Source organism: Phyllobates terribilis, unplaced genomic scaffold (assembly GCF_046119375.1).
Source record: "Phyllobates terribilis strain yellow unplaced genomic scaffold, ASM4611937v1 Scaffold_4__5_contigs__length_816908805, whole genome shotgun sequence".
NCBI lineage: Eukaryota > Metazoa > Chordata > Amphibia > Anura > Dendrobatidae > Phyllobates > Phyllobates terribilis.
The window spans coordinates 70,283,959-70,310,535 of record NW_027362764.1 but is presented as its reverse complement, the minus strand read 5'-3'; the positions used below and the strand labels follow the sequence as shown (position 1 = coordinate 70,310,535).

The following is a 26,577-nucleotide window of genomic DNA, read 5'->3' as shown; positions in this document are numbered from 1 at the left end:
AGCTGCTGAGTGGCTAAGCATCACATTTATAGCAAGTCAAAAAAGCCAGAAGGGCTCTACTAAGCATGAAAGACGCTTGTCATGATGTGGATGAATAATTCCTGAGATTGCAGTTTTCAGTAAAAGCGGCATTTTGTGCTGAATTTGGTGGAACCACTTGTTATATTAGTCATGTTAAGTTACTTACATTTTTCTTGCTTGATTGGTTTATTGCAAACAGCAGAAAGTTTGTAAATTTTGCTGAATAATTTTGATTTCAACTGTTTATACAGTATAGATTATGTCAGTCGTTTTAGGAAGTATAATTTGTAAATTGTACAATGCTTAAAGGGGTTACCTAGGACTATTTAGGTTTTTTTTACTACGAGCCTAAGAGAGCTCTATGCTCTCTGCCAATCTCTGCCGGCAAAGAGAGATTGTAGACCTCTCCTGCCGGCGATTCAGCAACTTCCGCTAACGTCACGTTGATAGAGGAGTGGCTTCTCTTCAGCTTCGTTCTGTTGACAAGCAGGACTGCCGATCGTCTTGCTGATTGACAGTCGGCTCCCCGCTGTCTAACTGTGGGGAGCTGGCTGTCAATCAGCATGACGTCAGAAGTCATGCCCCGTCAACAGAGGAGCCCGGAAGCGGAAGAGCTACTCTGTTGACGTGGAGCTGCTGAATCACTGGCAGGAGCAGTTGGTGACCAATCTGAGCCAGAGCCGGTTAAAACAGGCATATGGTTGCCTCTGTTATCAACTACCTTCCTGTTTTTTTTTTTACTATTGGCCAAAAAAACAAGTTCTGGACTACTCCTTTAAGAACTTCCTGATGGTTTATTGTGGGCTATACGACATACTATTATGTTTGCATTATACAGCGATTTAATTTCTGAATTGTTACGGCAGTATGATGTGACAGCTATATAAAAATATTTTGTTGATTGTTTTTGTGAGTATTATTTCAAAATAACATAACATTAAGGAAATGCATGATAGCTGAGCGTGTTCTTTATTTTGTAGTATTATATTGGCAGTATGTGGTGGTTTAATGTGGGCTTAAACAGAAAAATTGTCCAAAAATAGCAAATTGGAGGCTCTACACAGGTGCACCAGCCTACTTTTCTATGAAACTGGCCCTGGCTGTAAAATGTTTGTGTATACGAGGTCTGAATCAGAAAAAAGCCTACAATAAAATGTATTAAAATCTAAATAAAAATGTTAGAATAATCTGCGGTGAATCTAATTATTGTCATTCGTTTGCCCGGTTTGTAGACACTTACCGCACAAGTATGGACCCTCGTCAGAGTTATCCGAGCAGTCATTGACAAAGTCACACATGTTATTCTTGGGAATGCAGTATTTATTGGAGCACCTGAACTCCTCGGATGTACATTGCTTGTCATTTACTAGCACTGGCGAACAGTCCTCAAAAGAAATATCATCCACGCTGACATCTCCCACGTAACTGACACCACGTTTAGCCTGAAGGACAATCTAAAAAATAAATATTATTGAAAATAAAATATTGCAGGATACTTGCATTTAGTGCGGTATTCCCTTTAGTGAAGCAATAACGTCACCGGCTGTCCTGCTTCTCGGACACTAAATCTGTGGAGGAATCCAGCAACAAGTGTTTAAGTTTCCTACAGCAGCTCTGCAGGGGAGGGAAGAATTACACAGTGTCCAATGAAATCAATGTCACTGATTTGCTTGTTGTGCTGGATAGAGAAGAATGAATCTTCTGAAATTCATTCTGGATAGATTTGCTCTGGCCCAAATAAAATTGGGTTAAATAGTTTATTATTTCAGTCTCTCCAGATCTCAAAGTTTAGGACTCCCCTGCCCTACTCCACCCTTCATCAGTCCTGTTGCCTCTTCTCTCTTTTCGAGCCTCCGTTTCCTTTGGATCAGTCCTTGGTCCAATCTTTCAGTACTGACTAGGCTTCACGTGGTCACGCCAATAACATTGGTCGCCCCATGCATGTGCGTTGCAATGAGGCCTCATCAGCATTGGACCAAGGACTGATTCAAAGACCAAAAAGGTGAAAAAAGGTGTAGAAAATATGATACATTCCCCCCATAACATCTTTGGCCAGCTTTTATTTATGGCATCTACCATGAATATGCCATTACTTGCTGATTAGTATGGTCCGACTGCAGAGACCCCATGATCACGGAAGAAAAGGGGTCAAGCCAGCTCACAAGTTGATGAAAGGAAATCTGTCATTTGTCATCAGGTTTTTGTCACTTAATCTGATACCAGCGTAATCTACAGACAAGAGACCCTGATTCTAGTGACATGTCACTTACTGGGCTGCTTGCTGTAGTTTTGATAAAATCACTTTTTTATCAGCAGGAGATTATCACTACGGGACTAGTAAACCTGCTGCCATGTAGTCCAGGATATTTATGAGCTCTGTATAGCTCCACACCCACCACTGATTGATAACTTTCTGCCTAAGCACAGTGTACACAGAAAGGTTCCATTCGTGATGTGGGCAGAGTTATACAAGGCACAGCATTCTGAGCTCTGCTGGATCTACAGCAGATAAACCACTGATTTTATTGAAAAAAAAGTACAGAAAGCAGACCAGTAAGTGATATGTTACTGGAATCAGGGTCTATGAGAGTGCCCAAAGCCCCTTTTTCTGAATGGCACATGATGGGCAATGAGTCGTGTTACAGATTTTCCACTAAGCCCCGGGAGTTATGAATTACACAATCCTTTTTGTCTAGGTCATTCTGGGATAATATTGACTACATATTGGTGTTTATACTATATAATCCCATATTGGTTTAGTGTTTTGCTAGCTAAGTTTTTATTATCCAAGTATTTTCCAATGTTGTCTAACTATTCTAAACTGAGCCAATAACAAAATCTTATGCTAAAAATATCTGCTCTTGTCACAGATTGCTTCATTACCTAGGCGAGTGGCAATCTCCTATTTAACATTTGATAGATTATTATCTTCCAAGACCTACTGTAAGCGAAAAATGATATCCAAACGCAAATACATATCAGTTTAATTATTTGGCTAGGAGACACAATGTGGAACATATGGTATGTCCAATTAATTACCTTGCCGCTGACATTGTTTATGGCGCTATATTTCAATTTCACTCCAGTAAATTAGACAGTCTGTTAAACTCCATGGGGAATATTGTGAGGGCAATGGAATGGGAAATGTATTACCAAGCTCCTATTGCAGTCATTGTTTCCAGGCTACTTTATATGTCAGCCCTTTGCACTAAAACCAATCAGAGATGACAAGATGGTGTTCCACAGTCTAATGCGAATTTGATGAGGTGAATAAAGGGAGAGCTCTTCTTATGAGATTTGTTTTCAAGTTGCCCATAAAGAGTTAAAAGCAATATCCGAGCATAGGTATTTGTTGACATATCTACGGGATAGGTCACCAATAGAAGATTACTGGGGGTCCTATTCCCGGCGCCCCCACTAATCAGCTGTGTAAACACAATGGGCCCTAGTTATAAAAGCTTTCAAGTCAGAATTCTGGGGTAAAAGCTTTGAAAAGTCACAAACTTTAGGCGCAACTCAGAGTTTTGCCCAAACTTTGTGACTTTTGACGTTTTCATGCCAGTTTAAATTTTGGCGGAGCTGGGGCGGGTCGAGGGTGCGGCTGGGGTGTGATGTCACAGCTCCTCTAATTCATGATGCCAGGAATCTCACTTCAGTCCCTGACTGGAGAGAGATTTTTGGCATAGTGCACGGTGGTACATGCCATTTGTCAGATGCTCCAGATTCATAAACAGGCATGAACCTCTTCATGAGTCAGGAACGTTTGACTCCAGCACGCCCCTTCATCAAGACCGGCATGAACAACATGCCTTCTCCTGTCTCTTTTAATTGTGCATTCTGGAACTCACAGTCAGCGTACAACAAACTCCCTTACATCCAATACTTCTTCCTTTCTAATTCCCTTAATCTTCTGGCTCTCATTGAAACCTGGATCCAACAGTCGGACACCACCGCCGATGCTGCTTTCTTGTATGGTGGGCTACAATTTTCACATACCCCCAGACCAGAGAGCAGACAAGATGGAGGTGTTGGTATGCTCCTTTCATCATAAATTAAAAAGTAATATAGTCCCATTTTGATGGTTCCAGGGCCCCATATGGTTTCTGTCCTTTTGGTTCCAGTAATGATATGTCGTCATGAACATGTAATCCCTCCGACCAATCACTGTCTGCAGCGTTAACCTCGGTGATGTTGACACATCAGTGATTAGTTGTAGTGGTCACATTTTCATGTTGATGAGTCATCACTGAAGCAGAAAGATCAGAAGTCTATGAGGCACTCGGGTAAGTCCTAATAGGAGCAGTGAGGAGGTTAATAAGTTTAAGTATGATTTATTGCATTATTTGATCATTCTCAGTTTTTCGAAATATTTACGTGGTAAAACAACTCCTTTACAATCATGGCAGTTTTCTACTGGAATTGCATTTCAGTGGTCTACATAGTGCAGATGGTGCTGTGTTAATTTTTACAGCTTGTTAATACTAGACTGTATTGTGTGACCTCTCTGGATTGTTTGTGTCAGTTCTTCCTAAATCCCCAAGTAGAAAATGAAGATGATAAAAGTAAAAAACAGTTTATTTTCTCACGAGTGTTGATGATTCCGCTGAAAGCTGAAATCTGCAACACCAAGACTCCAATTATTATCCAATAGACCAATTAGCAGAACAATCATAGCATCTAAGCATTGGAAATAGGTGAAGGGTTCAGGGCCAGGTCGAGGGTTAGGCAGGGTAGTCACCTGCCTAGGGCGCTACCTCTTGCCTCCCCTAGAGGGGGCGCACTTTGAAACAAAACCTGATATTGCTGAATGCCTTCAGCTATCTAGCGCCTTCCTCCAGCCCAATACCTTCCTAGTCTCTGACCCATTCCTTTGCTTTAGGGCTATGGGTTCAATGGGGGTAGAGGGGCGCCATCAGTTTCATTTGCCTAAGGCACCAAAATACCTTGTCTCAGCCCTGGAAGGGTCCATTCTCCAAAGAACCACCTGCACAATCTGATAATCCCCACCAATCAAATGCTGACGATCTGTGCTAAAGACGGACCGTCGATGCTTCAATACTAGAAAACCTCTTAAATATGTAACAGATATACAAACCTGAAAGTCAGACAATGTCCCCAAGTAAACCTCTGCTCTCCTCCATTTAGCTCCTTGCTTCCCACTTTGGAACCAAACTTCGTATGTCACATTGACAAGTCTAATAAGTACCTGCCATATCGAAGATAGAGGTATCGTTAGACTATTAGAATAATAACGTATATAAACAACTACCCATCTTGAATAACAGCTTCACACAATATATAGATTTTCTATAATACATTTCTGCACTTTTTACTTGTGCTGCCAATTTTAAAATAAAAAACAATACTTTCATAGCAGGCATTGATGAGATCCAGACATTTTATTCCGGAGTGGAATTTTCTAAAGATGACCATCTGTCTATTTTTCGTTTGCCACATCCCGGCTCTTTTTACAAACATTGAAAAACAGCAATGGTCTAAAATATAAAAATATGCATTTCGCTTCTGCTATGTGTTAGTATTCTGATGACATAACAGTAGAGATGATTGACATGGTCTCTTAGAAAGTTACATAGTTATATGGGTTGTAAAAAGACACAGGTCCATCAAGTTCAACCTTTCTCCACCAGTTCTACATTCTCAATAACTAGATTATTTAAAACCCACAATGCCATTTGTTATGAGAAAATTATCCAGCCCTTTTATAAGAGCTGTTATGGAGACTGCCATTACAACGTCTTGTGGTCGGCATTCCATAGTCTGACTGCTCTAACTGTAAAGAACCCTTTCCTATCTGGCTGCCAGAATCGCCTTTCCTCCACATGTAATGAGTGCCAACAGAGTTTTTATAAAGTCTTTGTAAGTAATAACTTATATGCTAGTCCTTTGTATTGACCACACATGTATTTATACATATAAATGAGATCTCCTCTGAGGCTAAACAGGTACAACTTTTCCAACCTATCATCATATTAGAGGTCTTCCATCCCATGTAATAATCTAGTTGCCACCTTTGAACCAACTCTAACTTATGAATATTCTTTTAAAATTTGGAACCTAAAACTGTATCCCATATTCTAGATTTCATCTTACAAGTGGTTTACAGAGGGGTAACAATACGTTGGAATCACCGGATTTCATCTTTTTGCACACTCTAAAATCTTGTTTGCTTTTGCAGGTGCTGCTTGACACTGAGTACTGCTGCTCAGAATATCCAAGTCCCTCTCCTGTTCTGAAATCCTGAGTATATCGCCATTTAATGGATATGCAACAATAGGTTTTATCAACATTAAATCTCATCTGCTATGTGTTTGCAGACGTCTTATCCAGATTGTTTTGTAATATTACACAATGTCGCTCAGTTTTTATTTTCCTACATACTCTCAATCCCATCCACAAGGTCATTCTCTCAGCCATTTCTTACTTAGATGGATAAAGTATTCCCAGATTACAGTAGCTGCTTTAAAAAGGGGTCGTCCAGGGGATAAAAATGATTTTTAAAAAGGCCCTGACTGTTTTAAAAAAATGTATGAATCACTTACCCTTACCAATCTCTTCAGCTTTTGTTCAAATTGAAAATGTTACCCCTTAGACCCCAGTCAAAGGTCTCTCATAGAGCCAAATCAGATTTCTTGCTTTGCACTGATGAGTGGCAGCCCCCCAAAACACAAGTCTGCAAATTGAGATTCTGGTTTGGCTTTTATCTTAAGTCATATGGCAAGGTTTGTTAAAAAGTCAATATTGACTTTTAGGATTGCTACTTCCAAAAGGTGACACTAGAGTTCAAGTCCTTTTCCTTTCTGAAGAGGAATTTGCATACTTAACTTCTCTTGAAATTTGGGGGACTCTTACCGTAACAAACCAGAACAGACAAGAAAATCCTCCAAAATTCTCACTTGCTTTAAGGCCAATTATTTCATTCCACAAATGACTTATTCAGTGGTAGGATATTTGACAAATGGCTCCTAGATAAATTAAATTATATTCTAACCCACTGCTATTACTCTTTTTATCAGTGCACCGATATAAAATGAACTCTGTAAAATATTAAAATATTAAAAGGAGTAACTTGGAGCCAATCCTCTGCCACGCCGGGACGAGGGTAATTATTCATGTTAATACTGTGAGATTAGCATTTCGAGGGATATTTCTGTGTCTTTTCTTAAACAAAGAGTAATCTCTTGCTATGATATTTCGATCTTAATTGAAATGAAAATTACAGAAAAAGTTTAGTAGCATCTTGTAATGAAAGTTTCTAGTGATGTATTGGCCTAGAGAAACAATTGATCTACGTGACTTTGAAGATATATGAGATATATCTTGTGAATACTCTTCGCGTTTGATGAATAGGACAAAAGAATGGGGAAAAAAATATAACATTCCAAGACATGTTACATCAGGAGACATGAGGATACTATGCATGCTTTCAAGGGAACTGGTGTGGGGCAACTTTAGCAATATTTATAGAGGTGCTGAGGTCAAAGGAAAGGCAAATAGGGCGGACGTCATATGAATGTCGTCTACAGGAGCGTAACGAGAATGGGTGAAGTAGTTGCAGTCTGACTTGAACCCTTAGGTCCCCTAGATCCATATGAGAAGGTCAAAGCTAATGGATCAGTGTTGAAAATAGACTTCATGTGGATGCCATCGAGGTGCACCCATGTTTTTCACTGGTTGGTAGGAAAGTTTTGGGAACCCCTATCATTTTGGGGAAAAATAGACAAATGAATGGTAAAAGCAAACACACCAAAGAGAAATGGATCCAGCACGATGCTTAAAAATCGGGTCATTTTTATTGCGCACAAGAAAAAAAATGACTTGTTAATTTAGCCTTAGGAACAGTGTCAACTTGTATAACATTAGTAGTAGTACCGATGGATATGGCAGGATAACCAACACATACGTAAGGACCAATATACAATAACCTGAAAAGGTATAGATGGACCCGTCAATATTTTATGCAAAGGCTTTTACCAGCGTTGATCTAGTCCAGTTATGGCGGTCCCTATCGTAGCACTGTTATGGGGTATCTGGCCATCTTTGTAAAGGTGCTATTGTGAGGCCCTCCCTGAGAAATGGGGGTTTACTCGGAGCCGGGTTGGTGTAAAGGGTAGCGGGGGAGGCAGTCGTGGCCTGGACCCAGTCCGTGCCCAGGGCGGTCACATAAAAGATTTTTAATGGGCTTTCAAGTATCAGTGGTATTTTCCGACTACGCCACCTACGGTTTCCGGTGATGGACACCAGCGCTGCTTCAGTCCACTGAGGCCGGTGTTACGGCCAGCTAAGATGGAACGGCTCCCCGCAGGCGGAGCAGGCCTCAGGGCAATGTGAGGAAGGATGGTGGGTGCAGTGCCGCACAGGAAATAACAGGCTGAAGCGGGGTGTGAAGTCATCCAGGGTTTTTACTCACATTAAGATGAACTTTAGTCGCAAAGCTTCCCTCTGCTCCTCACGGCGTACTGCGGCCACCAGGAAGGGGGTCCAGCACTTTCCAGGTAGATCAGGAGAACCTGTCAAGACTAGTGTTGAGCGATACCTTCCGATATCAGGAAATATCGTATCGGATTGGATCGGGCCGATACCCAAAAAGTATCGGATATCGCCGATTCCGATACCGGAAACCAATGCAAGTCAATGGGACACAAATATCGGAATGAAAATAAACCCTTTCTTTCCTTGTAGGTTAATTCTACATGAAGTAAAACAACTAAGAATAATGTAGAATGACATGAAAAGCCGGCAATTCATCAGCGGCATACACCGGTACCCGACAATTTACAACAGAAAGAATAGAGCTTCACACATAGATTAGATAGATAGAAACATGTCAGTCACATATATATGAAGTACAGTGACAGTGTTGCTTACTGTACTTGTCATTTAGTGTAAAGGATTTATTAAAAAAAATATTAGTGTTTTCGTGCACCGTCTCTTTAAAAAAGCCGGCCGGCAATTCAGCAGCGGTACCCGACAATTTATAACAGACAGAATAGAGCTTCACACATAGATTAGATAGATAGAAACATGTCAGTCACATATATAAGAAGTACAGTGACAGTGTTGCTTACAGAACTTGTCATTTAGTGTAAAGGATTTATTAAAAAAAATATTAGTGTTTTCGTGCACCGTCTCTTTAAAAAAGCCGGCCGGCAATTCAGCATCTGTACCCGACAGTTTATAACAGACAGAATAGAGCTTCACACATAGATTAGATAGATAGAAACATGTCAGTCACATATATATGAAGTACAGTGACAGTGTTGCTTACTGTACTTGTCATTTAGTGTAAAGGATTTATTAAAAAAAATATTAGTGTTTTCGTGCACCGTCTCTTTAAAAAAGCCGGCCGGCAATTCAGCAGCGGTACCCGACAATTTATAACAGAAAGAATAGAGCTTCACACAAAGATTAGATAGATAGAAACATGTCAGTCACATATATATGAAGTACAGTGACAGTGTTGCTTACTGTACTTGTCATTTAGTGTAAAGGATTTATTTAAAAAAATAATAGTGTTTTCATGCACCGTCTCTTTAAGAAAGCCGGCCGGCAATTCAGCAGCGGTACCCGACAATTTATAACAGAAAGAATAGAGCTTCACACATAGATTAGATAGATAGAAACATGTCAGTCACATATATATGAAGTACAGTGACAGTGTTGATTACTGTACTTGTCATTTAGTGTTAAAATAAAGGATTTATTTAAAAAAAAATTGGCGTGGGGTTCCCCTTAATTTTAGGCTCTAGCGGAGGTTAAGCAGACAGCTGGGGCAAATGTTTGAAGCCTGGGAAGGGGGTAATACCCACGGAGCTTCCCAGGCTACTAATATCAGCCCCCAGCTGAATACCTAGCCTTTACTAGCTATTAAAATGGGGGAACCCCCCCCAAAAAATAACGTGGGGTCCCCCCTAATTTAATAGCTAGCACAGGCTAGGCAGACAGCTGGGGGCTGATACTAATAGCCCAGGAAGGGTGCCATGAATATTGGCCCCCTCCCAGGCTAGAAACACCAGCCGTCAGCCGCCCCAGAAATGGCGCATCCATAGGATGCGCCAATTCTGGCACTTAGCCTCGCTCTTCCACGCTGCCCTGGTGCGGTAGCAGGGGGTAATAGGGTTGGGGTTGATGTCAGCTTATAATGCCAGCTGACATCAAGCCCAGGTTAGTAATGGAGAGGCGTCTATAAGACACCCCCATTACTAACCCCATAGTCAAAGTTAAAAGAAAACACAAACACCCAGAGTAAAGTCCTTTAATTGAAATAAAGACACAATTCTTTATTGTTCTAAATTAAACCATACTTACCATCACGCCCATTCCAGCTGAAGCCAACGATCTCCTGCAATAAAAGAAAAATAATAAAGCAACCTCATCCTTACCTTTCCATGGTTCCCAGGACAGCTTCAGCTCTGCTACATCGAGATGACAGGCTGGACCGCAGCAGAACGCTGCCATCCAGCCTGTCATCCCGCAGACACTGAGAAGCGCAGTCATGCTTGCGCTCCTCAGTGTCTCTCTGTGACGTCATCCAGATGAACCGAGTTCATGTCCAATGAACTCAGCTCACCTCATGCACGTCACTGACAGCGTGGGAAAATTCTCACGCTGAAGTGCTGAGTGTAGGAGAATTTTCCCACGCTGTCAGTGACGTACATGAGGTGAGCTGAGTTCATTGGACATGACCTCGGCTCATCTGGATGCCGTCACAGCCAGACACTGAGGAGTGGAAGTATGCCTGCGCTTCTCAGTGTCTGCGGGATGACAGGATGGATGGCAGCGTTCTGCTGCGGTCCAGCCTGTCATGTCGATGTAGCAGAGCTGATGTGTCGTGGGAGCCATGGAAAGGTAAGGATGATGTTGCTTTATTATTTTACTTTTATTGCAGGAGATCGTTGGCTTCAGCTGGAATGGGCGTGGTGGTAAGTATGGTTTAATTTAGAACAATAAAGAATTGTGTGTTTATTTCAATTAAAGGACTTTTTTCTGGGTGTTGTGTTTTTTTAAATACTTTACTAGAAATTCATGGTGGTCATGTCTAATATTGGCGTGACCCCATGAATTTTGGGCTTAGGGCCAGCTGATAATGCCAAGCTGGCCTTAACCCCTTTATTACCCAGTGAGCCACCGCACCAGGGCCCTGGATGAGTTGGGTACAGCGCCAGAAGATGGCGCTTCTATGAACGCGCCATTTTCTGGGGCGGCTGCGGACTGCAATTTGCAGCGGGGGTGGCCCAGAAAGCTTGGGTCTCCCTGCGCTGCGGATTCCAGACCCCAGCTGCCTAGTTGTATCTGGCTGGGCACAAAAATAGGGCGAAGCCCCACGCATTTTTTTTTTAAATTATTTCATGAAATTCATGGAATAATTAAGAAAAAAAGGGCTTCCCTATATTGTTGTGTCCAACCAGGTACAAATAGGCAGCTGGTGGTTGGGGGCAGCCCATTCCTGCCTGCTGTACCTGGCTGGACACAAATATAGTGCGAAGCCCCACGTCAATTTTTTTTTAAGTATTTCATGAAATAATTTTTTTAAAAAAGGGCTTCCCTATATTGTGGTGTCTGGCCAGGTACAAATAGGCAGCTGGTGGTTGGGGGCAGCCTGTTCCTGCCTGCTGTACCTGGCTGGACACAAATATAGGGCGAAGCCCCACGTCAATTTTTTTTAAAATAAATCCTTTATTTTAACACTAAATGACATTTGAGGAGTTAATAAAGATGCAGTCCCTAAATTTTTATTTATTTTTTAATTAATTTTTCCCAAAACTTTTGACGTGGGCTTCGCCATATTTTTGTATGCCAGCCAGGTACAGCATCCAGCTTCTATGAACGCGCCATTTTCCGGGGTGGCTGCGGACTGCAATTTTCAGCGGGGGGTGGGGGCAGAAAGCTTGGGCCTCCCTGTGCTGCAGATTCCATCCCCCAGCTGCCTAGTTGTACCTGGCTGGACACAAAAATAGGGAGAAGCTTCACGTATTTTTTTTTTAAAATTATTTCATGAAATTCATGAAATAATTAAGAAAAAAAGGGCTTCCCTATATTGTTGTGTCCAACCAGGTACAAATAGGCAGCTGGTGGTTGGGGGCAGCCCGTTCCTGCCTGCTGTACCTGGCTGGACACAAATATAGTGCGAAGCCCCACGTCAATTTTTTTTAAATCATTTCAGGAAATTCATGAAATAATTTAAAAAAATTGACGTGGGGCTTCGCCCTATATTTGTGTCCAGTCAGGTACAGCAGGCAGGAACGGGCTGCCCCCAACCACCAGCTGCCTATTTGTACCTAGCCGGACACAACAATATAGGGAAGCCCTTTTTTTCTTAATTATTCCATGAATTTCATGAATTTAAAAAAAAAAAACGTGGAGCTTCGCCCTATTTTTGTGTCCAGCCAGGTACAACTAGGCAGCTGGGGGCTGGAATCTGCAGCGCAGGGAGGCCCAAGCTTTCTGGGCCCCACCCGCTGCAAATTGCAGTCCGCAGCCGCCCCGGAAAATGGCACGTTCATAGAAGCGCCATCTTCTGGCGCTGTACCCAACTCATCCAGGGCCCTGGTGCGGTGGCTCACTGGGTAATAAATGGGTTAAGGCCAGCTTGGCATTATCAGCTGGCCCTAAGCCCGAAATTCATGGGGTCACGCCAATATTAGACATGACCACCATGAATTTCTAGTAAAGTATTTAAAAAAAACACAAACACCCAGAAAAAAGTCCTTTAATTGAAATAAACACACAATTCTTTATTGTTCTAAATTAAACCATACTTACCATCACGCCCATTCCAGCTGAAGCCAACGATCTCCTGCAATAAAAGAAAAATAATAAAGCAACCTCATCCTTACCTTTCCATGGCTCCCACGACGGCTCCAGCTCTGCTACATCGAGATGACAGGCTGGACCGCAGCAGAACGCTGCCATCCAGCCTGTCATCCCGCAGACACTGAGAAGCGCAGGCATACTTCCACTCCTCAGTGTCTGGCTGTGACGGCATCCAGATGAGCCGACAAAGAACTCGGCTCACCTCATGTACGTCACTGACAGCGTGGGAGAATTGTCCTGCACTCAGCGCTTCAGCGTGAGAATTTTCCCACGCTGTCAGTGACGTGCATGAGGTGAGGTCATGTCCAATGAACTCGGCGCACCTCATGCACGTCACTGACAGCGTGGGAGAATTCTCACGCTGAAGCGCTGAGTGCAGGAGAATTTTCCCACGCTGTCAGTGACGTGCATGAGGTGAGCTGAGTTCATTGGACATGACCTCGGCTCATCTTTATGCCCTCACAGCGAGACACTGAGGAGCGCAAGCATGCCTGCGCTTCTCAGTGTATGCGGGATGACAGGCTGGATGGCAGCGTTCTGCTGCGGTCCAGCCTGTCATCTCGATGTAGCAGAGCTGAAGCTGTCCTGGGAACCATGGAAAGGTAAGGATGAGGTTGCTTTATTATTTTACTTTTATTGCAGGAGATCGTTGGCTTCAGCTGGAATGGGCGTGACTGTAAGTATGGTTTAATTTAGAACAATAAAGAATTGTGTCTTTATTTCAATTAAAGGACTTTTTTCTGGGTGTTTGTGTTTTTTTTAAATACTTTACTAGAAATTCATGGTGGTCATGTCTAATATTGGCGTGACCCCATGAATTTCGGGCTTAGGGCCAGCTGATAATGCCAAGCTGGCCTTAACCCCTTTATTACCCAGTGAGCCACCGCACCAGGGCCCTGGATGAGTTGGGTACAGCGCCAGAAGATGGCGCTTCTATGAACGCGCCATTTTCCGGGGCGGCTGCGGACTGCAATTTGCAGCGGGTGGGGCCCAGAAAGCTTGGGCCTCCCTGCGCTGCGGATTCCAGCCCCCAGCTGCCTTGTTGTACCTGGCTGGACACAAAAATAGGGCGAAGCCCCACGTATTTTTTTTTTAAATTATTTCATGAAATTCATGGAATAATTAAGAAAAAAAGGGCTTCCCTATATTGTTGTGTCCGGCTAGGTACAAATAGGCAGCTGGTGGTTGGGGGCAGCCCGTTCCTGCCTGCTGTACCTGACTGGACACAAATATAGGGCGAAGCCCCACATAATTTTTTTTTAATTATTTCATGAATTTCCTGAAATAATTAAAAAAAAATTGACGTGGGGCTTTGCACTATATTTGGGTCCAGCCAGGTACAGCAGGCAGGAACGGGCTGCCCCCAACCACCAGCTGCCTATTTGTACCTGGTTGGACACAACAATATAGGGAAGCCCTTTTTTTCTTAATTATTCCATGAATTTCATGAAATAATTAAAAAAAAAAAAACGTGGAGCTTCTCCCTATTTTTGTGTCCAGCCAGGTACAACTAGGCAGCTGGGGGATGGAATCTGCAGCGCAGGGAGGCCCAAGCTTTCTGCCCCCCCCCCGCTGAAAATTGCAGTCCGCAGCCGCCCCGGAAAATGGCGCGTTCATAGAAGCTGGATGCTGTACCTGGCTGGCATACAAAAATATGGCGAAGCCCACGTCAAAAGTTTTGGGAAAAATTAATTAAAAAATAAATAATAATTTAGGGACTGCATCTTTATTAACTCCTCAAATGTCATTTAGTGTTAAAATAAAGGATTTATTTTAAAAAAAAATGGCGTGGGATCCCCCATAATTTTAGTCTCTAGCGGAGGTTAAGCAGACGGCTGGGGCAGATGTTTGAAGCCTGGGAAGGGGGTAAAACCCACAGAGCTTCCCAGGCTACTAATATCAGCCCCCAGCTGAATACCTAGCCTTTACTAGCTATTAAAATGGGGGACCCCCCCCCAAAAAATGACGTGGGGTCCCCCCTATTTTAATAGCTAGCAAAGGCTAGGCAGACAGCTGGGGGCTGATATTAATAGCCCAGGAAGGGTGCCATGAATATTGGCCCCCTCCCAGGCTAGAAACACCAGTCGTCAGCCGCCCCAGAAATGGCGCATCCATAGGATGCGCCAACTCTGGCACTTAGCCTCGCTCTTCCACGCTGCCCTGGTGCGGTGGCAGGGGGTAATAGTGGTGGGGTTCATGTCAGCGCCAGCTGCCATGAAGCCCAGGTTAGTAATGATGGGCGTCTATAAGACACCCCCATTACTAACCTACAAAGTGTTAAAAAGAAAAAACACACTACACCCAGAAAAAAATAATTTATTTGAAATAAAACACACAATTTTATTTAATTCTTAGTTTACTAAAAATAATAGTTACCTGTCCACGTTCCTGCGCTGATCTCCCATGCACAGCTGTCACATCTGGAGATGGTGACAGCTGTGCATGGCTGCTGTAAGCTCACGCTGCCGGGAACACGTCCGCTCCCGGCAGCGGGAGCCACTGACTGAGGTCACCGGAGTGCATTCAGGCAGCGCAGCTCCGGAGACCTCCTTTACGGCACTGCTGTACCGTGGGAATTTCTCACGATACAGCAGGGCCGTAAAGGAGCTAACCGGAGCAGCGCTGCCTGAACTCCGGTGAACCCTTACGGCCCCGTCATTCTTGCGGCGGCAGCGGTTCAGAGCGGTCACATTCTATGTGGCTGCTCTGAACTGGAGATCTTCGTGGGACACTCGTGGACTGCTACGGAGGGGTAAGGATAAGGTTGTGGTTTATTATTTTATATTTTATTACAGGAGATCGATGGCTTCGGGGAATTAGGTGTCTAGGTGAGTATAGGTGTAGTTTTTTATTTTTTACTTTATTTTAGGTGGCGATCGGCGGAGACAGGTAATGTATGAACTAATTTATTGTAGGTAACCACTGGCCACCAATGACGTGTATTTAACATTTATTGGGGACACAATTTATTGGGGACACAATTTAAATAGCAGGATCAGGCTGATGGGAACTACTGCTCCCATCGAGCTGATCCTGCTGGCAGGAGTGGACGGGGGACAGACATAGGCCGATGGGAGTAGTAGTGTCACACGGCCTATGTCTGCCTGCACGCACACACCCGCACAGACACCGCACACACCCGCACACATCGCACAGACACCGCGCACACCCGCACACACACCCCGCACACACACTAATCATGACGGGTCTGGGAGGTGAGGCTGACCTGTGCGGCCGTGGGAAAGTTCATGTGAGTTCATGCAGTCAAGCATGAACTCACATGAACCCTCTGAGGGCAACGCGGCGACTTCAAATGAACAGCTGATCGGCATCACCTGATACCTCAGCTGTTCATTTGAAATAACCGGCGGGAAAGCGCAGCACAGAACGGGAAAGCCGGCGGTGAAGTCTTTTCACCGCCGGCTTTCCCGCCCGGGTCCTTCACTCCCCGCTCCTTGGTGCTGCGCTCCCCGCCCGGTCCTAACTTACGATCGGGATGGGAGGTGGCGAGGGGAGCGGAGGATCGGGGTCGGAGGCTGCGGGGAAGCAGTATGGGGCTGTGTGATTGCTTAAAAGCCGGCGGCTTTTTACCGCGCGCCGGCTTTTAAACAATCAGGAGAATTCTCCCCCGCTGGGATGGCATTCTGATGACAGGCTGGATCGCGCTGCCATCCAACTTGTCATCCTTCACAGACACTGCAGAGCGCAGGCATTATGGGAACTTCCGATTCCGGTATCCGATATTGTAAAAGTATCGGAATTAAGTATCGGAATTCCGATACCGCGAATATCGGCCGATACCCGATATTACAGTATCGGAATGCTCAACACTAGTCAAGACCCATCTGGCGTGTGTTCCTCTCCTTGGTGAGTTCTCCCACTAAGTCTTCTCCTGACTGTTTGTGTGGTTAGAACAAGATGAAAGGCCGGGTCCCACTGGATAAACGCAGGTAGAGAGATACAGGTGGCGTAAGCCACTCCGTCCGTATCCCCCCTGGGAACCACTAAGTCTCCGGGCTTTTCTGACTGAGACGTGAAGTGACAAAGTCAGATGTCGGGGGCCGGTCACCCCTCTTGCAGCAGGAATCCCTCTGACTAGGCCAGAATAAAGAACACAGGTGGCGTATGCCGCTCCGTCCGCATCCCCCTGGGATCCTTTTGCCTGTGGAGCCTATCTCCTCCGCTCCCCTCCAGGCCTTCTTAGGTAAGGACCTTGACCGGGTAGAGACAGTGGTTAACTCTGACCCGCTCCTCGTCTCAAGGCCAGAGAACGAGGACCGTGTATCTTTAGTCGGTTGCAGACTTTCGCTGAACTCTGGTGGGTGTCCGCAATCAGAGAGGAAGACCACAATCACTGACGAAGATCACAATCAAATGACCTTGAACTTAAGATGGCCGTAGATTAAATATGAATTAGTAAGTGTTTCCTAAAAGTGTGTCCTCACCCACTACATGGTTCCCCCTATCTTTGGTTCCCCCCATCTCCTCTATCCCGGGCCAGGGCAGCACCCTGGTACATTTAGGCCCCCTACAGGACAGGCGTGGTGTAGTGTTGAATGGTGAAGTGGGGTCCTGAGAGATGCTCCATCCTTACCTGGAAGAGGAGATACCACACCTCTACTGAGGTGCAGTACCCCTGTGGCGACTGAACCCTCAGGGGCGCCACACTATGACTTTCTAAATGAAAGCTCTACAGCTGGAATGGCTGTGCAGTGAAAACAAAAAAAACATAGGAAAAATATCCTTAAAAACAGTCAACACTTTATTATTATATTTTAAAATCCCAAATAATATAGGTAAATACTCCCAATTAGAGACATATTGTAGTAAACTGATGGCTATATAGGTAAGGACATGGGTAAAAATAAATAAGCCTAGAATGCCCCTAGGATAGCCCTAAATGTTTTACCCTACCTGGTATCGGAAGTTAGCCCCCAAACATCAGTAGAATAAAAACACGGGCACTGCCAAACAAACACCAAAACACTCACAACTACTCACAACAGTCAATGTTGACTGTTTTTAAGGGTTTTTTCCTCTGATTTTTTTTGGTTTGATTGACCTCTAGTGTGTATACATTATTTAGGTTTTTAATTGTTGTGCAGTGCTATGAAAGGCAATGTAATGGGGGTAGAAAACCACTGTAGGATGATTTAACAAGAGCTTGCAATCTAAAATGTGACAATTTTTAGGATTTTTCTGAGCCCTATTGTCGCTGTGGTTATTCCGCAAGAAGGAATTCCAATGATCCCGGGCTCTCCATAGGAGCCCTTAGACCTGTACCTGTAGACTGCCCTGGGGAGGAGGTTGCTAAAGGATTAATGTTACATAAACTAAGCATCTATCTATGGTAATTAAGCTCTCAGGGTGCTGTGAGAGTGATAGGAGGACATCCAGGGAGGAACAAGATGAGCGCAACAGAGGGTCCTAAAGGGTGCACGGCAATGTTCTTTGTTCTTTAAGAGCAGAAAGACATTTTAAACAGTGAGAAAACCTGTGATACCTTATTTATAATTGTGCACCCTATTAATTGCAAGCATACCAGTAGGGGTCAGGATGCTGAGGATCTCACCGATCACTCAAAAATACCCATAGTGATTGGTGAAAGCGGTACTCTGCTCTGTACACATGCTCAGGCAGGAGCTGTGCGCTCCCATCTCGTAACATGAGCATTTCTCTGGGATTTTTTTGAGAAATCATTGGGGGTGTCTCAGGATCCGGACCCCCACTGATCTATTTCCAATTAAAAAGGGCACCCATATATAATAAATGGCATCATAGGTTGACTTACTCTTTAAAGCTTTCCATTACTAAAGGTGGGGTCTACTTGATGGGTTGTGACTAAAGTGGCATTGTAGGCAACCTGTGCCCCCTGTACATGCTCCTGAGATGTAAAGCCTGCACTAATTTTAATCAATAGCAATATAGAAAAAAAGTAATAGATCATAATTCCTTCTTATGACTTTACTACAACCACCATTTAATTAATTTAGTACATCTATGGCTCTCCGAGAACCAGAATGTCAAATCTATGCCGTCTGTAATTTCTATTGTAAAATAATAGTAAATTTGTTGAACACCAAATCCTGTACATTTTCTGTACTGGCAAGAGCAGTGAAAAAAATTCAAATAAGTCAAAAAATTTTACTCAAAAACTTTTTTTGGCCATAATTTTACGTACTGATTTTAAAGGGATTGTGCCGCTAAAACAAATGCTTCACTGCTCATTTCAATAGCTAAGCCAGCCCCCTTCTAGAATTATATTTTGCCATGGAAATAAGCAGTTGGCCTCATTCGTACACAGCTCCATTGCTGACATAGGAAACACTATTCTGCGTCGGACACAAACCGAGGGAAGGCCAAGACCAGAACTTGTGGATAAAGATCTGAATACCTTTCTGAGGGTTTATAGATGGGATTTCAAAACTTCTGATTTTTCTCGGTGAAAGAGTTAAACATAACATTTCAATTTTTTGTTTATTGAGACCATGATCCCTATTATAAGACATGTTCCTGTTGATCATTCTCCATTTCCCATACATGGATCACTGTAGTCTCACGTGGCAAAGTTTGCTAAAATGGATGAGAATAGGACACGTATTGAGTTTAAAGAGGTTGTGCACTGTCAGGATTCTCTGGTGCCGGGAGCGGGTAGGTGCGTAACCACAAGTATGTCATTTGCAAACACGTGGACACATGCTGACTAGACGTGAATGTAGTTGGAAGTATGCAAATTGCATTCTTGTGGTCATGTGACTGCCAGCTCCCGGCACTGGCATGGGAGAATCCTGACAGTGAGCACTGTGCACGCTGTCAGGAGTCACAAGTCTGCAGTCACATAGAGTGATGACATGCCTGGACAACCCCTATAAGATTAGGTCCAGATGAGCGTATTTTTACATACGTGTATTGGCCGTGTTTAAATCAAAGATTACAAGGACCACCAATGTTGAATAGTTCTTCCATTTTTAGGATCAGACCCGCCCAATAAACTCAATGCGTGCATTAAAAAAATGGATGCCCTACAAAAGCCATACATTTTTATGGATCCATTGCATTATTAACAAAGAAACTGTTTTGGTCTAGTAATTTTTTTTACTGGTTGTATAAAGATGGATGCCAGACGGATGTAAAAAAAAATTAACACATTCGGATGCCACACAGATGAAAAATTGTCCATTATTTACTGAATGAAAAAAGGATGATTTTTTTTTAAACCCATCTGATCCTGGTCGAACACAATGGACAACTGGAAACGTTGAAAAAATAGGTGTGTGAATGGTTCCATGAAACTCTATGTGTCAGTGTGCGATCAGTTTTAAAAATTAAACAGTTCATAGATTGAGAATAAAAAAATTGGAAGAGTGAATGAAGCCTAAATGCTGCAAGTCAATTTATGTGAGATAAATGAAATTATAGGCGCGCTGCAACCATCACTGCAAAATAACATTTTCCCCGAACCTCTATCAGCCTCATTTTACGGTTGTAATTGCCACCACCTTGCTCTAATGGAACATATGTGCGGCGGCATTTATGGCATAATTAGTGTTTTTTTTCCTTTTCATCATTAGGTTGTTCAGCTCTTGTTATGTATTGATAGCTCTCCAGTTTTTTATCTTTCTAAATGATACCTGGCAAACTTTATTAAAGAGATCGCTCAATACTCCACTTGTCTTGCCATCAGATACAGCTGCGGCAGCATCGCGGGGACCTGGCGCCTTGTTAAATGTTCACCTACTGTTAGCTGCCAAACAGGCTTGCTACAAAAACACTGTAGCATGCAGCCTTTTTATCCGACACAATATTCATTTTGGACCAAAAGCGATAGGTAATACATGCCCTTTCTCATGTTAACAGCTTGATAAACTGAGCCAAAGTAGTATACTGGGATTATACCATAAATCTAGACAAGCGGCATGTAATGCTGCTATTCCCCTCAATGTCCATGCCCAGAGTTGTAGCTGCCAGACACAGACAACTAAATTTAGCACAGTACATGGCGCAGTGATTACTATGGCATCTTGTAGCATTGGGGTTCTAAAATCAATCTAAGCGCTCATTCAGATGTTGGTGACTTTCTTGTATGAGAAAATCTGTCCAAGTTATTAATTATTATTTCTTTTTAAAGCACCATTGATTCCATGGTGCTGTACATGTGAAAAAGGGGGTTATATACAAAATAGAAATATAAGTTACAATGAAAGTCTAAGGGTTAACGTTTTTCCTTACGGAGAGTGACAAGCCAAGCTTGGCATGTCAGAGTGAGGAAACTTATAAGCCATGCATGCTCCTCTGGGAAAATAAATATGCAAATTGTCTTTCAAGAGAGGAAGAGGACTTGAACTCTAGTGCCACCTTTTAGAAGCAGCTATCCTAAAAAGTCAATATTGACCCTTTAACGAGCCTTGCAATATGACTTAGGATAAAAGCCAAACAAGAATCTCAATTTGCTGAAACTGTGTTTCAGGGTGTTACCCCTCGTCAGTGCAAAGTATGAGAACTGATTTGGCTAGGTGAGAGGCTCTGGACTGAGGTCTAGGGTGTGACGTTTCTCCCTGTCACAGTGTCTGCAAATTGAGCTTGGCTTGTCACTCTCCACAAGGAGAAATGTTACCCCTTAGACTCCAGTACAGAGCTTCTCACCTAGCCAAATCACATCTCATACTCTGCAGTGATGAGGAGCAACACCCTGAAACACCGTGTCTGCAAATTGAGATTCTGGCTTGGCTTTTATCCTAAGTCATATTGCACGACTCGTTAAAGAGTCGACATTGACTTTTAGGATCGCTGCTTCCAAAAGGTGGCGAGTTTTAGTCCTCTTCCTCTTTGCATATTTGATTAACAATGAATAAACTAAAAAGGACAGTCTAGTACAGAGGGGTGAGGGCCCTGCCCTTGCGGACTTACAGTCTACAAGATAATGGGGTAACAGACAGTAGGTCGGGGGGTTAAAGCAGCTCTGGTGTTGGTGATATGCCAACGACCTCAATGCAGGCTGTAATTTTATTGAAGAGATGGGTTATTAAGTTCTGTCTGAAAGGTCTGAGTGTAGCAGATAATCAGACGTGTTGGGGCACAGAATTCCAGAGGATGGGGGATACTCGGGAGACGTCTTGGAAGCGATTGGGTGATGAACGTACGAGTGTTGAGGAGGGCAGAAGGTCTTGGGATGACCTTGGATCAAAATTGGACATGTCTCCATGATTTTGCAAGGACCACTTGTACGGGTGAGGTCCATGAAAAACAACTCATATGAGAAAAACTGATGTGTGAATGAGGCCTAAAGCTAAAGCTAACACAGAGGATTTTCTGCTGCATATTTGTTTGCGGAAAAGTCAGTGCAAGGTGCAAAAGGTGCAAGTGATTTAAGAAATCTCATGATCATTCTGCGAAATATATCCGCACTTGACAAGAGTTGTGGGTTTGAGATCCCCAGAATGTTAATTTATGCTGTGGATATAGGTGTGAGTTTCACCCTGTTATGCAAAGGATGAAATGTGCAGCTTCTCAGCAACTTTTTTTGCAATAATATTAACTGTAGTAATTAGAACTGGGAATCACTGTACGGACCTCTGCTGACAGAAGTCCACAGTAAATATGATGCATGAGACCATCATCATGGGGTTTGTATGTTCTCCCTGTGTTGATGTAGATTTCCTTCGTGTACTCCAGTTTCCTTACATACTCCAAAACGTACTAATAGATGGGAACAAACCTTCCCGTTCCCAGTGCCTATGAGGAGCCTCTGGGGGAAAGGGCACCTGCTGAAGGGATCATATGCATATAATAAAACTAAGTAGGGTGTTTTTATGTCAAAGGAGTTTTACTAAGATCCCAAGATAGGCGATAACTTATTGAACGCCTAATGCAATCCGAGCACTGGGCCCCACCATTCAGAACAAGGCTCTCCTCAAAAGAAAAAGGCGGTCTAGCAGACACACTGCTGCTCCATTCAAAGCCATTGAAACTGCTGAAAATCTATGGGGAGCTCAAAGCACAAATTTAAGGATTACTGAATAATTTCACAGTCAAAAAAAATGAGGTAGCATTCATACTGTAGGTAAATGACAAGAACACTGGAATCATCCCCCACCCTCCCGGTTCTTTCCTCCTTTGACAAATGTTTGCTGCCATTGCTTACCCGTGCTATTGTAGGCATGCTGACTTACAATGTGGGAATGGTAACTTCTTAAGGTGTTGTACTAAAAATCCAGATGCATGAGTCCTTGTTTTTTTCCAATATTTTAACCTACCTGCAGTGATCCCACTGTTGCTCCATTCATGTAAGTCCAGAACGTCAGCTTGCATTTGGGTCCAGTATGCGATATGACGGGAGTCATGATATGAGCTGTATGACCAAATTCTCCATTAGAGCTGTCTGCATATAAATACCAGCCTTCTTCTGTGGACCTATGAAGTCAATGTTGTATGGTCAATTATGGTACTATTATGTATTACTGTAGGTGTTCCTATCATTATGGCCTTCTGACTATGAAGGATGGTAATGTATTTTAACATTTTCTGTTTTTTTGAAGCTAAAATACATTCTCTGGTGAGTAGAGGAGCATGTTGCATCAAGTATTAAAAGATGGCTCCAGAACTTGAGGGAAGTTGCCAGTAGAGACACCCAAGCCATCATTTAGGTGTCTACAATTTGCGCCCAATAAAAACATCAATCATTTGCTTTATTCCAAGCAAAAGTGCAAGTTTTATATTTTGACTAGTGATGAGCGAGTATGTTTTGTTAACCCTTTCGCCGAGTATACTTGGGCGAGCACCTAATATTTACAGCGTGCTCGGTGATATGTTTGAATCACCCCCGTGCGCATGATTTGCGACTGTTTGACAGCTTTAATACATGTGAGGAATGTGTAAGAAATAGACATTCCTCACATGTATTAAAGCTGTCAAACAGTCTCAAATCATGCACATGGGAGTGATTCAAACACATCACCGAGCAGCTGTAAATACTCAGTGCTAGCCCGAGTATACTCGGCGAAAGGGTTAACAAAACATACTCGCTCATCACTAATTTTGACCCCTAGACCGCCATACTACAGTGTATTAGTAGTTGAAATTGACATAAAAGTTCAGTAATTGTATGAATAAATAAAATTTTTAACTTTTTCAAATTAGTGTGCTGTATGCCAATTATACCGCCTATTACCATGATTGGTTGAGGCGTGCCACTTGGTTGCGGTATTTATGAGACAAAAGTCAGAGATGAAAGCCAATAGCATAACTTGAAAGTACTAAACCTCAGTGCAGAAACTGTAATCGGGCCCCTGTCTACAGTATCATGTGCCATTTATAATAATGGTGTCTCATCCAGTTCCAGCGGGGAGTCCCTGTGAGTGCCTGCAGCTCCAACACCTCCTCCTCTGCAGCAGATTCTCTGTTTCCTTCCATTGGCTACATCTGGTTGCTGTGTCTAGTAATTATGTTAGGTCTGTTGGCCTTTTCAAAATGGAAGCTGCTATAGATTCTTTGGATCAATTTCACCCCTCGATCTAGCCACCTTAGGGGAACCACTTCTCTATTAAAAAAAAGAAACCCCTTTTCCACTCTTGAACAACAATTCCTACTTGGCTGGGACAATCCTTAAACAGGAGAGTTAGCAAATCCCCACTTAAAGTAAGAGTTTTGGGGCATCATGGTGTTCTTAGTGGCTGGGCTTAAGACATTGTCCCCATTTTACCATATGCTCAGCTACTTATAAGAAAACAAACAAATTTTTTCTTATCATCCTTAAATCCAGTACTGGATCTCCACCACTGCCCAGGCTCTGTTGTTTGGCTGCAGCTGGAGACATCACATCAACCGTGCTGCAGCCAATCACTAACCTCATCGGCCCTGCCGATGTAGATGGCACTAGGAGCTGAGATCAGTGATTGGCTTCAGCACTGCCAATGTGGTGTCATCAGCAGAGACCACGGCAGTGGCAGAAAAACAGTGCTGGAACCAGAGAAGATAAGTAAAGTTTAAGCCGGCCATACACATTAGATGACTGTCGGACGAATGATGCTTCAGCCAATCGTTCGACCAACAGACATGTCAGCTGGTTCTTCCATACACATGAGCACTTATTAGGCTGAGCGCTCCTGTGTGCTCTATAAGAAAGCTGCCAACAGACGTTTCAGCTAGAGGCTTATCTCTGGGAGAACAAAGTGATTAGCAGTCTGAAATTGGACATGATTGACATCTTCCCAGCAACCTCATACAAATTTGAGTGTTGGCTGAACAGGTCGATATCACCAAATTATGCAGGCATTAGTTTAATGTGTGTGGTGGACTTTTGTTTGTTTTTTTACAGGTAGCATTTGGCCTAAAGAATTGTGAAAGTGGACAACATCTTTAAATGTCCCAAATCTGAAGTTCTAAATGAGTGTTGATAAATTTGACTTTGTATGTGGCAGAAGGTGCCCAGGCAGTGGCATACCACCAATGGCGGCAGACCACGCGGCCGCTATGGGGCTGTGAATCGGGGGCCCGGTGCTAGTGCTGCCACCGGGTCCCCCCACTCGTCATAATACTGTCAACTGTATCGGCATACTGGTCCTGGATGGCGATACAGTTGAAAACAATGTTGGGAGAGGGGGCCGTCAGCTGACTGTCCCTCTCCCATCATTCCCCCACTGCGTCTGAGCTCTGTGACGTCTCAGCGCAGAGGTCATGATGATATCACTACAGCGCGCCCATTGTGCTGAGCAGTGCAGAGGGTCAGAATACCGTAGACTGCAGAGACCAAAGCAGCGGGTGAATGGGGAGAGGTGAGTATTTATTTATATAATTTTATGTATGGAGCACTATATTGGGCTCCTTATACTGTATGGAGAACTATGTGGGGCCATTATACTGTATGGAGGACTATGTGGGGCATATTATACTGTATGGAGCACTATGTGGGGCCATTATACTGTATGGAGCACTATGTGGGGCCCATTATACTGTATGGAGGACTATGTGGGGCCCATTATTCTGCATGGAGGACTATGTGGGGCTCATTATACTGTATGGAGCACTATGTGGGGCCATTATACTGTATGAAGCACTATATGGGGCCCACTATACTGTATGGAGGACTATGTGGGGTCCATTATACTGTATGGAGAACTATGTGGGGTCCATTATTCTGTATGGAGGACTATGTGGGGCCATTATTCTGTATGGAGGACTATGTGGGGCCCATTATACTGTATGGAGGACTATGTGGGGCCCATTATACAGTATGGAGGACTATTTGGTGCCCATAATACTGTATGGAGGACTATGTTGGAGGAAAATTACTTTGTAAGGGCTGTAAAGTTGTGAGGTATGCTCTTCTGTGACCCCGCTGAATATTACGTTTTGGAGGGCCCAAAAAGAATTTCTGCTATGGGACCCCATGATTTCTATGTATGCCCCTGTCCCCAGGCTCAAACCCTATGTGCAAATTCTACCACTGAACAAAGATGGATATACATTGAGATGCTCTTCATCAAATATAGATGGAATTTAACGTGACCTTTCTAGTCTGACATTTTGCCTTGTCTGCACCTTGCTGGGACCTGGTATTATAACTTTTCTTTGTACTTATCAGTAAGTTTGTCTGTTTGCTAAATATAACCCCATTGTCTCTTTAAGGTCTCATAATCACCGGCGTTTAAATCAGACGAGTGCAATCCGGTAAAAAATCAGATTGCACTTTGACTAATGTTATTCAATGATTCAGTGTTCATCTGATTT

General features: G+C 43.4%; 1 protein-coding gene across 1 annotated transcript in view; it reads right to left on the bottom strand.

The window, feature by feature from the left end:
• MALRD1 (MAM and LDL receptor class A domain containing 1) overlaps positions 1–26,577 on the bottom strand; it is a 900,174-nt gene that overhangs the window by 368,226 nt on the left and 505,371 nt on the right. Inside the window, exons 22-24 of the mRNA XM_073677476.1 lie at positions 23,106–23,262; positions 5,117–5,227; positions 1,262–1,475 (exon numbers count right to left, since the gene is read on the bottom strand). Of these exons, the coding sequence (XP_073533577.1) occupies positions 1,262–1,475; positions 5,117–5,227; positions 23,106–23,262 (482 nt within the window). The remainder of the gene's footprint in view (positions 1–1,261; positions 1,476–5,116; positions 5,228–23,105; positions 23,263–26,577) is intronic.